The sequence below is a fragment of the Gasterosteus aculeatus genome, chromosome Y (genome assembly GCF_964276395.1).
Source record: "Gasterosteus aculeatus chromosome Y, fGasAcu3.hap1.1, whole genome shotgun sequence".
Lineage (NCBI taxonomy): Eukaryota > Metazoa > Chordata > Actinopteri > Perciformes > Gasterosteidae > Gasterosteus > Gasterosteus aculeatus.
This window is the reverse complement of record NC_135709.1, coordinates 2,898,186-2,913,560: the sequence shown is the minus strand read 5'-3', so window position 1 is coordinate 2,913,560 and position 15,375 is coordinate 2,898,186. Positions and strand designations below refer to the sequence as shown.

General features: G+C 52.2%; 1 protein-coding gene across 7 annotated transcripts in view; it reads right to left on the bottom strand.

The window, feature by feature from the left end:
• Positions 1 to 208: 208 nt before the first annotated feature.
• Positions 209 to 15,375, bottom strand: part of LOC144382953 (zinc finger protein 423-like) — an 87,890-nt gene continuing 72,723 nt past the window's right edge. For 6 of the 7 annotated variants that reach the window (XM_078097279.1, XM_078097280.1, XM_078097282.1 and 3 more), the window contains 3 exons: positions 11,080 to 11,211; positions 10,154 to 10,269; positions 209 to 1,167 (listed from right to left, as the gene is read on the bottom strand). In XM_078097279.1, the coding sequence (XP_077953405.1) occupies positions 1,138 to 1,167; positions 10,154 to 10,269; positions 11,080 to 11,211 (278 nt within the window). In that variant the 3' untranslated portion in view covers positions 209 to 1,137. The remainder of the gene's footprint in view (positions 1,168 to 10,153; positions 10,270 to 11,079; positions 11,212 to 15,375) is intronic. The other variant, XM_078097283.1, reaches the window with a different exon arrangement.

Genomic DNA, 15,375 nt, shown 5'->3' with positions numbered 1-15,375 from the left:
TATTAGTGTATTACTGCTGAACACCTCATTCTGCAGATCTGAAGACCTGTTGAGCACATGGCCAGCAAGAATCCCATTACGTGTTTTGGATGCATTATTTAAAGCACATTTCAATCCCCCTCATTAGTATTTCCACCAGACTTGGGTATAAAGAGATAGTTACAAATGACACATGAGTACTTTGGAATGAATGCACATCACACAGGAATTCTTTGTCATTTATTTATTTGTTTTTATCTTTTTTTGTCTTTACTAGATTATTGCAATCTGGTTAATTCACATTTAAAAAGCAGTCATTGACCAGACGCACTGAAATCGCTGATATTCATTTATACAATAACCATTATAGGCCCCATAGAGACTGGAAAACCCAATCCCAAAAAAGAAACATCCGTATGGTTTTCTGCACTTTATTTTGATGAGACTTTTTTGATAATAATTACAAAAAAGAAAAATATATATAACAATAATCATAAAAAGGAGAGTTTCGGGGACGGGGGGGCAGGGGGGGGCTTGGGAATCTTTCACGACTGGCAAACAAACAATCACAACACAGCACAAGTACCTACTTACGGCGGGAAATGAAAGGTACAAAAATGAATACAAAGAAGCTTATGGCGGAAAAAAGAAATCAACAAAATTGGCACCTATGAAGTTAAATACAATAAGCAACCGAGGGGACAAGAAAGAAAAATATTTTTTTGCTACAATCTATTAAAAAGAAAGAAAAAAAAAAATATGTTCTTGCTTTTTCTCCTTTTCCATTTGTTAAAAAATAAAATAAAACGCCTGACCCGGGGGAGGAGAGGAGGAAGAGGCTGGTCGGGAGGGGGTTCGCGGGGGACAATAAAAAATACTGCACGTACAATACCTTTTTTTCCTCGCCACTCTCTTTCCGTCGCGTGGCTCTCACCGTTTCTCTCACCCAATTTTTCCTTTCTTCATTTAATAGCACATCCCATTAATATTCCTTTCCCCCGCTGCTCCTAATAGCCGCGCCCAGTGGCGCGATCGTTAGAGTTTTACATGTGAGTAGCAAATGACACTTTGATTGGCTGTGTTGTGGAGATGGGAGTCCCCCGCCGGCTCCGGGTCGGGGGCCCCGGCTGAGTCGAGAGATCCTGCCGGGCCTCGGTCTCACTGCGCGTGCTGACTCAGTGTGTGGTTCTGCAGGGGGAGAGAGGGGAGAGAGGGGAGGGGAGGAGGGATGGAGAGGAAAAACGTGAGAACACATGATGAGAGAAATAATGGGCTACGTGAGCATGGCGCTCTCCACTCGCACCCCCCCCCCGCCCCCCTCCCGCCCAATAATAGAACAGCGGAGGACCGAAACGCAGCCGCCTCCCACGGCACGGGCAGCGAGGCCTCCTGCTTTAAAAAGAAGTCTCACGAATGGAGGCGGGCGAGAAAAGGAGGGCGAAACAAGCCGAGGCAAAACGTGAACGCGAGGGAATACGGCGGCATTGTTCGCTCGCGCGGGACATTTTTCCCGGGAAAAACACACATATCTGGTGGCGTTTTTGTACAGTGAGATTGGGATATTTTCCATGCATTCTGTCAGAAAAACACGTATTGAACAATGCACCTCATCTCATTCGCAGTCGGACCGAACTATTAGTGCTCGCATAGTATTTGTTCTGTTTTTTTCTTATTGCTTATCTGCCCCGGAGCCTGAATTTCTTTATTCAGCTTGGTGAAACCCTTGAGTCTTAATATTTTAAACACAGGCCGCGTCTGCACCGGGGAGACGCCTACACTCACAATCAGCGCACCGCGCGCACCAATGCATAACTCACAATTCAAACTCACAACTCAGGCACCGAAAGGGTCAAGTGTGCAACATACAAACTCCAACTTCATGGCGCTAACGGGGGGGGGGGCTGCAGAGGCTTCGTCCTGTGTGGAGAAAAACATGCAGCGCACAAACACGCACACGCACACCCCCAATCAGTCCTCAGGGGCTGTTCCATATCAGCTACAATGGGGAACTGAACTATAATCCTGATTTGCTGGTTTGGAACTCGGATCACATGCAAAGCTGGGGAGATACGGTCTGTGCACGCGTGTGTGTGTGTGTGCGCGCTGGAGATGATTGGAAAGATTTCTCTGGGAATTTGTCTCTGTCTCTCCTTCTGTGTGTGTGTGTGTGTGTGTGTGTGTCAGAGACATTTCCACGCGGATGTTTTCCTCCTCCTCTCCGCTCTTTTCCCAAGACTGTTCAGCTTTCTCCCTTTGAAACATTCTCTCTCTCCCTCTCTTACAATGCACACAAGTTCCCTCTGCAACATTTCTCTACCATCCCTTCTTCTTCTTCACACACACACACAGTGAGCACTACAGACACACACACACAACTCCCAGTGAGATCTTCCTAATCAACGCCGCCCCTCCACTCCATCACCCTTCACCACCACTAAAAGCAGCTTTCTCAGATTAATCGCTCTCTGTCACACGGGCCCCACTACGGAAAAAAAGAACAGCGGATGGCAGAATAGGGGAAAGAAAAGAGGAGGGGACAGAGGGATGAACACAGCAGAGAGGCGACGGAGGGGGGGGGGCAGAAATGTGAAGGATTATACGTGCTTTGGGGTTGATAAATACTTATTTGTCATTCTATGGCCCTTATCTTGCTGTGCATGTTTTGGTTGAGCCCCTTGCTGTGTGTGTGTGTGTGTGTCTGTGTGTGTGAGAGAGAAAGAGAGGGAAAGATATGGAATAAGAGAGAGAGAGAGAGGAAGCCGTCGCGTCCAGGGGAAAGCAAAGGATATTAATGCCCCGTCACGGGACGGTGAAAAACAAGTGTCCGATTCTGTGTGTGTGGAGGCCTTTCCAGTGGAGCCACTGACCCCAATATGATAAAAAAAACACCCTCACTTTCTCTCTCCCTCCCTCCCTCCCTCCCTCCCTCCCTGCGCTCCAGCTGGCTGCACTTCCTCTGGTTGCCAGAAGAGGTCAGGCTCCTTCCTCGCTATGTGAGGACGTTGCCCAGCGCGCCCGCGTTCTTTGCACGCCACTGTCTGGTTTTTTGTCGTTGCCCCTTTGCCCTGCTGGGAGGCCTCGAAAAATCGAGGGCACGGGCGTCGGAAAAGAAAAGGAGAGAAAAAAGGGAGCCAGTGGCGGAGGGATTTCAACAAGGAAAGTAGGAAGGAAAGAACTAGAGCAGAGAGTGTGTGTGGTGTGTGTGTTCCCTAAGGTTCTTCTGCTGCTGTATTGATTTGTGGACGGAGAGAGGGATGAAAAGCAGGGACAGGAGGGAGGGAGGGAGGGAGGGAAGGCGGGAGGGAGGCCTCGGTCACTCCCTGGAGGAGCTCGCAGTGCTGCAGTGGACTGCTGGAAATAACCCAGAGGAAGGGGGGAGAGAGAGAGAGAGAGAGAGAGAGAGTAATGGACAGATGTGTGACAGCACATGACACACACACACACCTCCTAGTTACTTCTCTTCATTTACTATGTTGTTGTGCGCTTGGTATCGATCATGGAGCACGGCGACCCATGGGAAGCGTGTGCGTTTGTGTGTCACAGTTTGACATCTGCTCTACAGCAGAGTAATTGATATATTCTAGAGAAGGAAATGGGTGACACAAGGGGGAGTGACAGGGTGTACGGGTCTGTTGTTTTTACGGTCGGTGTTTACCGCGCCGCCCGGCCCTCTGATTAGCGCGGAAAAATTCCTCCGGTGACTCTCCGCACCTGCCGAAGTTTCACAATAAAAGCACTTCCTTAATGTGCCACGGATGAAGCGAGCGTGTAGGAATTTGCATTAGGAGTAAACAACAAACAGAAAGGCTTTTTTTTTTCAACTTCAACTCTCGTCCGACACCATGTGAGAATTTGCAGTGTGACCTCGATGCAGCTGCACGCTGTTGTTATTGTTGTTGTTGTTGTTTTGGACCCTGCGTCGTCCGCGGCTCTTGTCCTCTTCGTGCATATCGGAATACGTCCTTCCTTCATTCCTTTCTCCCGGTTCTGGTTCGGCAACACGGTCCTGAATGGCCTAACATCGCACCATATTTCGAGTGTTCTTCTCACAGCGGAGGGCGCAGTGCGCCGCAGCGAGAACAGCCCCCCACCCCTCAACCCCCCCCCTCCCCCGTCCAGGGCAGCCCGACCAGTCAATACACAGGCCTGTCATTGTTTTTCCTAAACTGCTTAGAGAGAGCGAGGCTAAAGCCTGCAGAGCCCCGGGCTCAGGGGAAATATGGCCCCGTCGCATTACCCGCGCACAAAACCCGCCAGACACACACGCGCGCACGCACACAAATGCAATAACAGACTAGCGCTCGCAGCAAAGGCCACATGGATGCACACACACGATGCCTTTAAAGAATTTGCATTTAGAAGTAACACACAATAGAAAACACCGAGGACACCCGTCCTGAAACAGTGAGATTACAGCGGAATGACAACGATGGGGGGGGACGTCGAGGCGATGACCTGGTTTTTTTTTTTGGGGTGTGGGGGGGGGCACGCAGGACGGCGAGGCGACTTTCTCCGTTACTTGCTGTTGGAACAAAGCCCCCCGTGTGTGTGTGTGTGTCAACCACCTCCATGTATCAGCGAGTCAGTCAGTATGTAAATTTGTGTCAAATATGTGTGTATGTGGGAGTAATTGGAGGCTGTCCAAATGTTCTGTGTGTGTGTGTGTGTGTGTGTGTGTGTCTGTGTGTGTGTGTGCGCGTGTCCCACCTCTGCTGCTGTTTTTCAACACCAAATGAAAAATCACCTTTGTCGCCTTGTGGTCTTCTTTGGGTTGTGTGTATTAATAGCTCAGAGTTGACACTCTTCCAACACAATGAGTGTGTCTCTGCGTGTGTGTGTGTGTGTGTGTCTCTGCGTGTGTGTGTGTGTGGGTGTGTGTGTGTCAGATGGGAGCAGATGGGATGTCTTCGCCCTCTTCCTCTACTCCCTGGCTCGTCTTTAACACCACCCATCCAGGACAGGATGCTGCCTCGGGAGCAGATCAAGAATAAACGCCCCCCGCCCACGCCCTCCCGCCCTTAACATCCCGCCAACGCGTCTTCCCTGCTCCCCCCGACCTCCGTCTCTGGGCCCCCGTCTCCCCTCCTCCTCCTCCCTCCTATACTCTCCATATAACGCTGTAACAAAACTTTCAAATGTATTTCATCCCCTTATCTTTCGGGGGCCCCCCCCCCCACTCCTCTCCTCCATCAGTGCCCCTGGGGTGACCCCCCTCCCCCCCTGACCACGTCCTGTTTGGGGCGAGCTCCCTTCCTTTCTTCCCCTCCCCCTCCCCCCCCGTTGCTCCTGGACCTACCAGCCAGGTTTGGACCATTAAAAACAACCAGAAATACTCTCCCAGCATGACGGACACACACACGCACACACACACACACACACACACACACACACACACACACACAAAGGGTTATGAGGAGGCCGAGTGCCAGATGATGACCGGCGCCTGCAGACATGCTGTGACAAGACACGCCGGCGTGGACACCACCGGCGCCCCAAGAACGCTGCTGCTCGCGGTGCCGGCGGGCCGCCGGATGCGGGAGCACAAAACGCATGCCTGCCCGTCGTCGTCACCCCCCCCACCCGAGCCCGCCGTGACACACGTGGCGATGCAAAAAAAAAAAGTGCGAAAAGGTATTTAAAAAGGTTACAGATGTGCAAATAAATGCACAGGCATGATCCATTCAACACACACACACACACACACACACAAGCTCACAATTCAGCAGAGCGCACCGGCTTTCCGTGTCACTGTCATATTACTGCACACGCCAAATCCCCACGTGTCGCTAGGGGACTGTGTGTGTGTGTGTGTGTGTGTACGAGCGGTTAAAGTGCGGTAAATGCCTCAATGAGGAATATCGGGTGGAACAATCAATCAGATCTGCTTTGCATCACTGAATTCATTCATTTTCTTAGAAATGTATGTGTGCTCAAAAAATACTGCACTATTTCAGCCATTGAGAGCTGCAACAACGTGTCAGTTCAATAGTTACGACCATTATGCTACAACTTCACAACACAACAGCTGTTTGTATAGAACCTTTAATATCTGAGGTGTTTAAATGCGTCTACTTGAGAAACAGTACAACACCTGCTGATTAATGTACAGCGCCCGTGTACCTGCGAGAAAATGTACACCAACACCAGTATCATCCTACTGCAGTATTTTAATGAGAAGGAAATCGAGCCCCTCAGCAGGACGCGTTCTCACCCAGATGTGCAAATAGAGCGAGATAAACAAATCAGCCTCAACCCGTCGGAGGAGAAGAAGAGAACCGGCGACACGAGACACGCAAACGTTTTCTCTCCTTTATAATTATTATACAGAGAAACAAATCAGGGACTCGGGTCCCTCCAGCTGTGGATGTGATGACATGCGGCGTGCGCGTGTGCGTTTGTTGTGCGTGCATCAGCGTATTTTGGCAGAGCCGACTGAACAACACGCCACGCAGGGTCTGTCCCGTTCTGTGACACGTTGTCTCTGTTCACCTGTCTCTCACACACACACACACACACACACACACACGGAGTGACAGGAACATGGTCCAAGCTGTTAGGACGCCTCCAGGTGCCGGTTATTCCTCATCTCGCTCCGCTTCACATCAAACCGGAGGGAACTTACATTTTGCCTGATTTTGTGTTTTCCCACAACGCCTCCCATGGTGAGAAACGCCGCGTGTGCAAACACACACGCGCGCACGCAGACACTAGTCGCACAACTTGCTTTCTTCCAAAATGAGCTTTGCATTCACAGCCCCCACGAAAGGACGCGTCGTTGTGGATGAGGCCGCATTGCTTGCGTGCAGTTGCCTCCGTGTTCACGGTTGTGTTCCATAGGGTGGAGTAAGTGGCCGGGGCGAAACCGCTGCAGCTGCCGGCGGCGGCGAGTTGGGTGAGTCTCCTTTTGTTTCCCCTCTCCTCCCCCCCCCCCCGCCGCGGATACCTTCGAGCCCGGGGATCGTGGGAGTCAAGAGTGTGTGTGTGTGTGTGTGTCCTCATTCTAATAACACAGTCTTCCAGTGAGCGGAGGGGGGGCGGCCGTGTACGCTCCCCCCCTCCCCCGGAACGCCGCAGGGATCAAATTCACACACACACATGCACGCATGGAGGATCAGAGAGTGCACACTGGGGTCTGAACAGTCTGACAGCAACCTTCATAGACGATGGAGAACACACACACACACACACACACACACACACACACACACACACACACACACACACAGATGAACTCCATTGCCAGTTCAACCACATCCACACCTTTCCATAATTCAGTTAGAGGGAAACAGCGAGATTCAGAAAAGGACATTATTCACAGACAAGACTACTACACACACGTACACACACACACGCACACACACTTACACACTCCGCCCTGATCCCAACTGCAGGTATCGAACAGGCTGCCAAGCTATTCTCCGCCGTGCATTAACCGCCAAAATAAAGATCGTACTCGTTAGCTCGGAGGGGGAGGCTGGAACTGTTTCCAACACGCTGCACGGAGTCGGTCGTTCCATCGTTCGGTGGATTTGTCCGTCCCGTCTCGCGTATCCAGAACCACGCCGGGGGGGGGGGGGGGGGGGGGGGGGGGACACACGAGTCGACCAGCCAGCGGCGTTTAAATATTCACTAGTGCTAAAGGAGATGTTGAGCCGGGGGGGGGGGAGGAGGGAGAGGGGCAGAAGCTGCATCATAGCCCCCCCTGGAGGCCTAAAACAAATGTGAAGATTAAGAAGTCTGTGAGTCGGAGCCGACCGACCGTTTCAAACCAGGTGTACTTCAAGGGGACAAGCGGTTCCGTGCGCGCTGTGAACATCCGGGTGCTGCTGCAGGGATGCAAACGCCGATGTTTTGCTGATGGCTGAAAAGCTGGTGTTTTCAAAACCAGCGAATATCCAACTTTACATTCTGCCGTCTACGCAACAGAGAGAGAACGAGAAGGAGTCCTGAGTGTTTGGGAGTCTAGGAGAGGAGACCGGGAGAGAGCGATCCTGGAGGACCTCGCTGATCAGGGCCACGGCATGTCTTATTTACGCACACACACACACACACACACACACACACACCAAAACATCTCTTATTTACTGGCTTACGTCTGCACTATTTATGGGGCACCGGGGAGATGCACAGAAGAGAGGAAGAGAGGAGAGGGGCTAAAATATGCATAGGGGCTGGTTCTTCTGGGACAGACGGGGGGGGGGGGGGGGGGGAGAGAGGGAGGAAGACAGAAAGAGGGGAGAAGCGGGGAGACAGGAGGAGAGGGAGTGAAAGTCGCATTGTGCACGTTGTGCAAGAGGTGGACAGAGAGGTGAAAGCAAGAGAAAGCAAAGGTGTTTCGTCTGCAGAGGAGGGAGAGAGGAGGATGCACTTGGTTGTGTGTGTGTTTGGGGGAGAGACAGAGAGGGAGACAGAGAGGGAGACAGAGAGGGAGACAGAGAGGGAGCTTGACATCATACAGCCCCTCCGAGAGGTTGAAAGAGGCCAAAGCCGTTTTCTCGCGTTCCTCATCTATCGGTACCTCATTAAAACACACACAAATTACCCCATTCCACTTTCTCTGCCACACACACACACACACACACACACACACACACACACACACACAGCAGCTAGCAGTGGTATTAACTCTCAGAGGCTGCAGCTCTCCATCTCCCCAAGTCAGCCGTTGTGTTTAGCCCACTTAGAGAGCCCTCCCACGGGGCAATGTAGCTGTGGCAGGTCGGGCTCGGGCTGGAAGTTTTCACACGCGCACACACACACACACACACGCGCAGACACACACACACACGCACACAGACAGACAGACACACACACACGCACACAGACAGACAGACACACTTGGGCCACGACCAGAGTGTAACGAGATGGATATAGCCAGAGCGGAAGCAGCCAAAGAGGAAGAAGTACAAGGAGCTGGGGGGAGAAAACTCACCCGACCCGACCAGAGCGGCAGAGTTCACGCGTGGGGAGAAAAAAAAAACCCCGGCAGCGTTTTCAAACGCCGTGACGGGCTGCAGGTTGAGAGGACGCGGGGGGCGAAACGGTGCTCTGCATCGACCGTCGAGTCTACAAACAAACGAGAGAACTTCTCTTCTTTCTTTCTTTTACTTAACTTTCCTTTCTATAAGAGTTATCAGCATTGCTGTTAATATATTGTGACGTTCTAATCTAAAGAGGCACAAACAGACCGAACAGATACTCAGCTGCGTCTTTTAAATCAAAGGTGCCAGATTTATATTATATTGCTGATTATAATCCATCAGTCCATGAAGATGTTGTGACCTGGTGAGACCACAGGAGAGGAGTCATCTGTGTGTGTGTGTGTGTGTGTGTGTGTGTTTGTGTGTGCAGACGTTGACCCACAGGATCCAGCAGTCACCCTGCTGTTAAATGGACTGGCGGCCATATGCCCACCACCTCCAGCTCTACATCACTGCCACTCGCCACAGTGTGTTTTTTAAAAAAAAATTTATTCAAATATTCCCGACTTCATTTTCTGCTGCTGTCTTTTTTCTAAATCTCCTCCACACTGACTTGTTGTCTCTGCACGATTCATGCGTCACTGATATTTCCCGGCTGCTTTGGCAGGAAGAACCTTCACGTTTGTAATGAATGAAACTTTCATTCCCGTTCACGTCGCCCGTTGACTTGGGGGGGACATCGGGACGCCACGAAGGGGGGGGACGTGGGGGTCTGTTGAGACGTTAGTTGATCCCATTCCTGGTGCCTCTGCGTGACGTCCATCCATTCTGTGCAGGGTTCCGCCTCCCAAAACACCGCAGTTTAGCAATTAGCCACTGGCTAATGACAGCCGATACACCAGCAGCGATGCTATAAAAGCTAATATAATTCTATAGACGGGAGGCTGTCACACGTACTTCCACAACAACTAGCACCTCTGGTTCCTGCAGCAGACAGGAGGCCCCGAGGGAGGTTGGCGGATTCGACTTTTAACAACGGTTTGACCTGCGGGCTTTTACGGGTCGCCGGTCCGCTGCCAAAAGAACGCGCGAGACCAGGAAGAGAAGAAGAAATGAAGAAAAGAAAAATGACGGACAGTAGCTGGGAGGTACGGAGGGACGGATAAGGGTTTGGATTATTAACCACACAGCCTACTTACTCAGTACACACACACACACACACACACACACACACACACACACAGACAGCCTACCTGTAGTTCCGTCTGAAAGAAGAACTTCTGCGGACACTGGGAGCAGTCGTAGATCTTGTCTTCCTGGCCGTGGACGGCAAAAATGTGCTGCTGGAGCTTGTTGGCCTGCACAAACACTGGAAGAGACACACACACACACACACACACACACATGGCGACGCGTTACACAGGGTTCGTCTGCCGGCGCATTTGCTTGTCGTTGATCTTTGATCGGCTGAATCCGGCGCAAATAAAACGCGCACCGGCCGAACGTCTGCGCGGAAAAGGAGCGAGAGCAGGAGCACGAAGCAGGGAGGCCTGCAGGAGCCTCAGCAGACCTTGTGATGTTTATCAATAAATTATCCCCCCTTTTTTAACCTCCGCTTCACTGTTGCCGCTTTCATTTTTTCCCCTCTTTCTGCCGCCCCTCCCCTTTGTTTCAGTAAACTTTCAGTTTGTGCATGTGTTGCATTATTAAGCCTCCCCGTAGGAGCGGCGCCCGTCTTACTAATTCATAAGCCGCCGAGGAATAGAGTTAAAGTTTAAAGCGTCGCTGCGTACCTGGGGGAGGGGGAGGCACACAACACAAGACAAACCCAACAACTGAGGTGGTTTTTGCAAAAACCTTTCTTTCCAACTTGCAACAATGAACTCACACGGTGCTTTTTTTTAAGACGCTTTGCTGCTTTGGCGGTAGTTTGCAGTTTAACAGGCAAAACACCTTCGGCTTCGCATCAATCTGTGGTTTTATTAGTGTCGCTTTCTCGCGGTGTAGTAAAGCGTGCGTCCCTGCTGTGTGGATCGCGAACCCGTGTGCGCGACAAACTGGTTGCCGCGCTCGGGCGCGTCTCTGTGTCTCCGTGGCCGTATTGAAACGCAAGTGAGCTTCCTGTGCCGCTGTCCTTGACGGCGAAAGGGTGTGTGTGTGTGTGTGTGCGTTCGCTCACCTGTGAAGCAGACGGGACACTTGAAGGTACCTCCCATGCCTTCGAAGCTGTGCTCTATCAGGTGGCAAAGCAGCTTGGCGGGTGAGTCAAACATCTGGTTACACAGCTTGCATTCGTGATTGATGCCCTCCTCTGCAGACGGGAGACAGAAACGCATGTGTGGGCCGGGTCAGGGGGGGGGGGACACACGGAAACAGCAACACGTGACAACATTTTAGCGTAGGAATACTGCAGAAACGGTCATGACTGACAGCAATAAACTGGAATATCAATGGAAAGGATGCAACTCATCGTTGCGAACTAACTCGCGGCATGCCGTCCTTTTGTTTTTCCCCGTCACCCCCCCCCAACCCATTCCTCCCTCCGTGTCCCCTTAACGTCCCTCTTGGTCCGTCACTTGATTTGTTTGTGTGGACTCCGCTTCGAGCCCCCTCACCCCCGTGTTCCCTCGCTCAAACCTAAACCGAGCTCACGCCCCCCCCCCCCCCCCCCCCCCCCGAATGTCGCCCACCTCGTCTCTCTCCGGCCATGTGACCATCCGTCATTTAAGGTGGACACGCCTCCCATCTCCTCTCATTCAGGGGGGAGTCAATGCACTTCAGGTGCACCTTTGTCACAAACCCGCATCGAGTCCGTCCCCCGAGCCCCCATCGCTCTCCTCACTTACATTACACCAACGCGTCTATTTTAAGAAGGTGTCATTGAAATCACAGCTCCCAACTGTGAGAGACCCGATGAAAAGTTGGCGTCATAAATGCACGCACACACGCGCACACACACACACACACACACACCCGTGATGATCAGGTCCCCTGCTAGTTTCCCTTATCACTGTTGTACCATGTGCACCATGCAGGACCAATACCCCAATCCAATCACACACACACACACACACACACACACACACACACACAGATGCCCGCCACAGGACTGTAGAGCCTGGAGACATCAGATGGTGTCTTCACACACACACACACACACACACACAAACACACACATTCTGTAATATTTCAGCTGCAGAGCTGCAGGGCATCGTGGGGTTAATAACGTCTTCAATCATACATCCATGACACCCATACTGACACACACACACACACACAGATTCCTATCTCTCATTGCCTCAAAGGCCGACACAAGGGTGCCCTAATCCCGTCTCAAAAGCTGTGGGGCAGTGTGTGTGTGTGTGTGTGTCTGTGTGTGTGTGGCTGCATGCTGGGTGCCACATGGGTTGATTTGCTCCACGGTCCCATCCCAAAACATGCCCTGTCCACACACACACGCACGCACACACACACACACACACACACATACACAGACCTCAAAGGCTGCTGGGTTGTGTGGGGCGCCACTGTGTCCGGGGACACACTGAGACAGATAGAGGTTCATTATCATTTACTAGGAGATTGAAACAGCAGGGGAGGGTCACATGGAGTGAGACACACACAGAGAAAGAGGGAGGGGTGGGGGGGAGAGAGAGGGGGGGAGAGAGAGGGGAGGGGGGGGGTGCAGCACTAACGGGTTACTTAATTGTCAGGTTTCACGTTCTAATGGTCGTGCAAGGGTTCCTCGTCTTAGCAAAAGTGGACTTTTATTTTACACACAGCAGAAGCTCGAGACCGATGGGAAAAAAAGACACCGACGGAGGGGCAACAAGAAAGTTTTGCCTCCGCGCTTCAGTGTTGGTGTATTTGTGCGTTCGTATATTTGTGTGTGCGTGCGTGCACGCCGGGGGGGGGGGGGGGGGGCGTCCCTGCAGAGGCACCTTTAAAGGTCTTTGCCCAAGAAGCCGGACGATCGGAGGACGTGGTCAAAGATCGGAGAAGAACCGTTTCAGACGGCGACGTCCTGCACGGGGGCATCCTCGTCCTGCCCAGGGACACCTCGTCCTGCACGGGGACGCGTAGAGGTGCGATCACGACTGGCTTCTTATCTCATCATGAGCTCACATACGTTTAATACAGATAATGGCTGAAGCACCTGTGGACACCTGGTTCCACTGCAGCGAGAGTGGGACAGAGCAAAAAGACAGAGACGGAGAATTGAAGGGAAAACAGAGAGAGATAATTGGGCTGTCCAGAGCCGGGGCGTGGGGAGAGGCCTCCAACGCCTCGGCGTGTGTGTGTGTGTGTGTGTGTGTGTGTGTATCCCATGAAAGACTTCTCTTTTCTGACAAATACAACGTTTTGATCAGTGTGTGTGTGTGTGTGTGTGTGTGTGTGGGGGGAGAAAGGGGGGACGGCGGTCTATGCTGTTCCCCTTTGAGACCCAGTCCGTGTGTGCGAGAGACCCATAGCGAGATGACAGAGTCGCGGCGTCCTGCCGTTACGCTTTGTCTCACAGAGTGCATTTGATCCACCGCGCACACACGCACACGCGTGCACGCGCGCACGCACACACGAGCCGTGGGGGGCTCTATGCCGGGACGGAGGACACGGGGGAGAGCGGGATGAGAGAGGCAGAGAGGGGCAGGGTGAAGGTTAGGACTCAGAGTTTGTTAACAGAGGAACAGGAATGAACTTTTTAAAAGCCCTCCGAGGTAATAAAAAAAAAAAAAAAACGGGGCATTGTGACGGACGGGTCGACCTCACCAGAGGCGGATCGGTAATTCAAGTTGCCGCTCGCGCTTTTCAGATTCTCGCCAGAAATGATGAACGTTCGCAGTGCAAAACAAAAGGGGGGGGGGGGGCAACAGAGGCGTCGGGAGAACGAAAGCGAGTGCAGCAAAGAAGAGAGCAGTGGACGGAAGGAGGAGGAGTGTGCACCTCTCTGGGGGGCTCGCTCAAGGTGTGTTTCCATGGCAACCCGGGGTGGAAGGGGGTGGGGGTTGATGCGCGAGGGGGGAGGGGGGGGGTGTGAGATGACCCATTGGTAGTGTGGGGGCTGGAGAATAGACAAACACACACGCGCGCACACAACCTGCTGCAGTGCTGGAGGGGTCCCAAGAGGGCCCCCACCTTTACTCACCCGCTCTCACACACACACACACACACACACACACACACACACACACACACACACAGAGAGAAAGAATGCTGCAGTGCTGTGGTCCCGCGAGTACCCAACACCCACACACCCTCCCTCCCTCCCTCCCTCCCTCCCCCCCGCTCATCTTCCATCTTGCTTCTCTCTTTCCGTCACTCTCTTTGTGTGGTAATCGTTCACATTTCTTCATTGCGCCGCGGACGCAGTTGGACGTGAAGCGGCGATGCAACGGAGCAACCTGCGTTTGACCCGTTTGACACACACACACACACACACACCTGCAAATGGAAAAGACCTCAGCAGCTTGGCGCCTCGGACCCCTTCCCCCCCCCCGGATGGAAAAACACGTCACGCGACGTCCTCCAGCTCGTCCGCCTCCTTCACATAGCGGCTGCACAGGCTTCCATGTCCTGTGCCGAACGCTTCTCTCTCTCGCTCTCGCTCTACACACACAATTGGCAGACAATGGCGGCATATGGCGATAAGCAGTTTACTGTGGAAAGAAGCGCAAATTGAGCCTGTTTGTGTAGAGCGAAAGAGCATGTGTGCTCTTGGAAAGACTGTGTGTGTGTGTGTGTGTGTGTGTGTGTGTAGCGGCTTGGATTCTCCCTGTCAGATTACATAAGAGTGGGAAGCTGGAGCGCCGCGTCCCGCACCAGCCAGAAAACCGTCCCGCTGTGGTCATCGGCCGTTTGCACCACAGAATCCATCGCCGGTGCTCATAGATTTCCGTTGCATACGTAACGAGACTTTAATTAATATTCAACAGGAGACGTGCACACATCATCGCTCTGGCCTCGGAACCATCGCTCAGGAGTTTCAGAGGAAAACGGGGAATTACCGTTTCCTCCAGTAAGCACAAGGAAAGCTGTAAACACACACACACACACACACACACACACACACACGCACACCTCCTTTTAGCTCGTTAGCAGGGATGAGAGTAATAAATGCAGAGTATATTTGTGTTGAGAATCTTAATTGAAAGCTTGAAAGTGGCCAGGAGGGAATAAGCCTAATCACTGTGTGAATAAACCATCAACACACACACACACACACACACGCAGAAAGACAGCCGGGCGGACACACACTAACACACACGAAAGCTTACCACTCCCTGGGACAACATTTAGAACTGAAGTACCTCTCTCCAATTGGTTTTAACTCCTCGTTCCTAAAGTCCCTCCATTCCCCCACGCGGGCACACGTGTAAAACACAAGTACGGACGCACAATAATGGTTAAGAACGCGTGTTACAGAAGCTCCCGAACCTTTTCTGTAAGATTGTTACGCTGTAAGACGCCCAACTGCCCG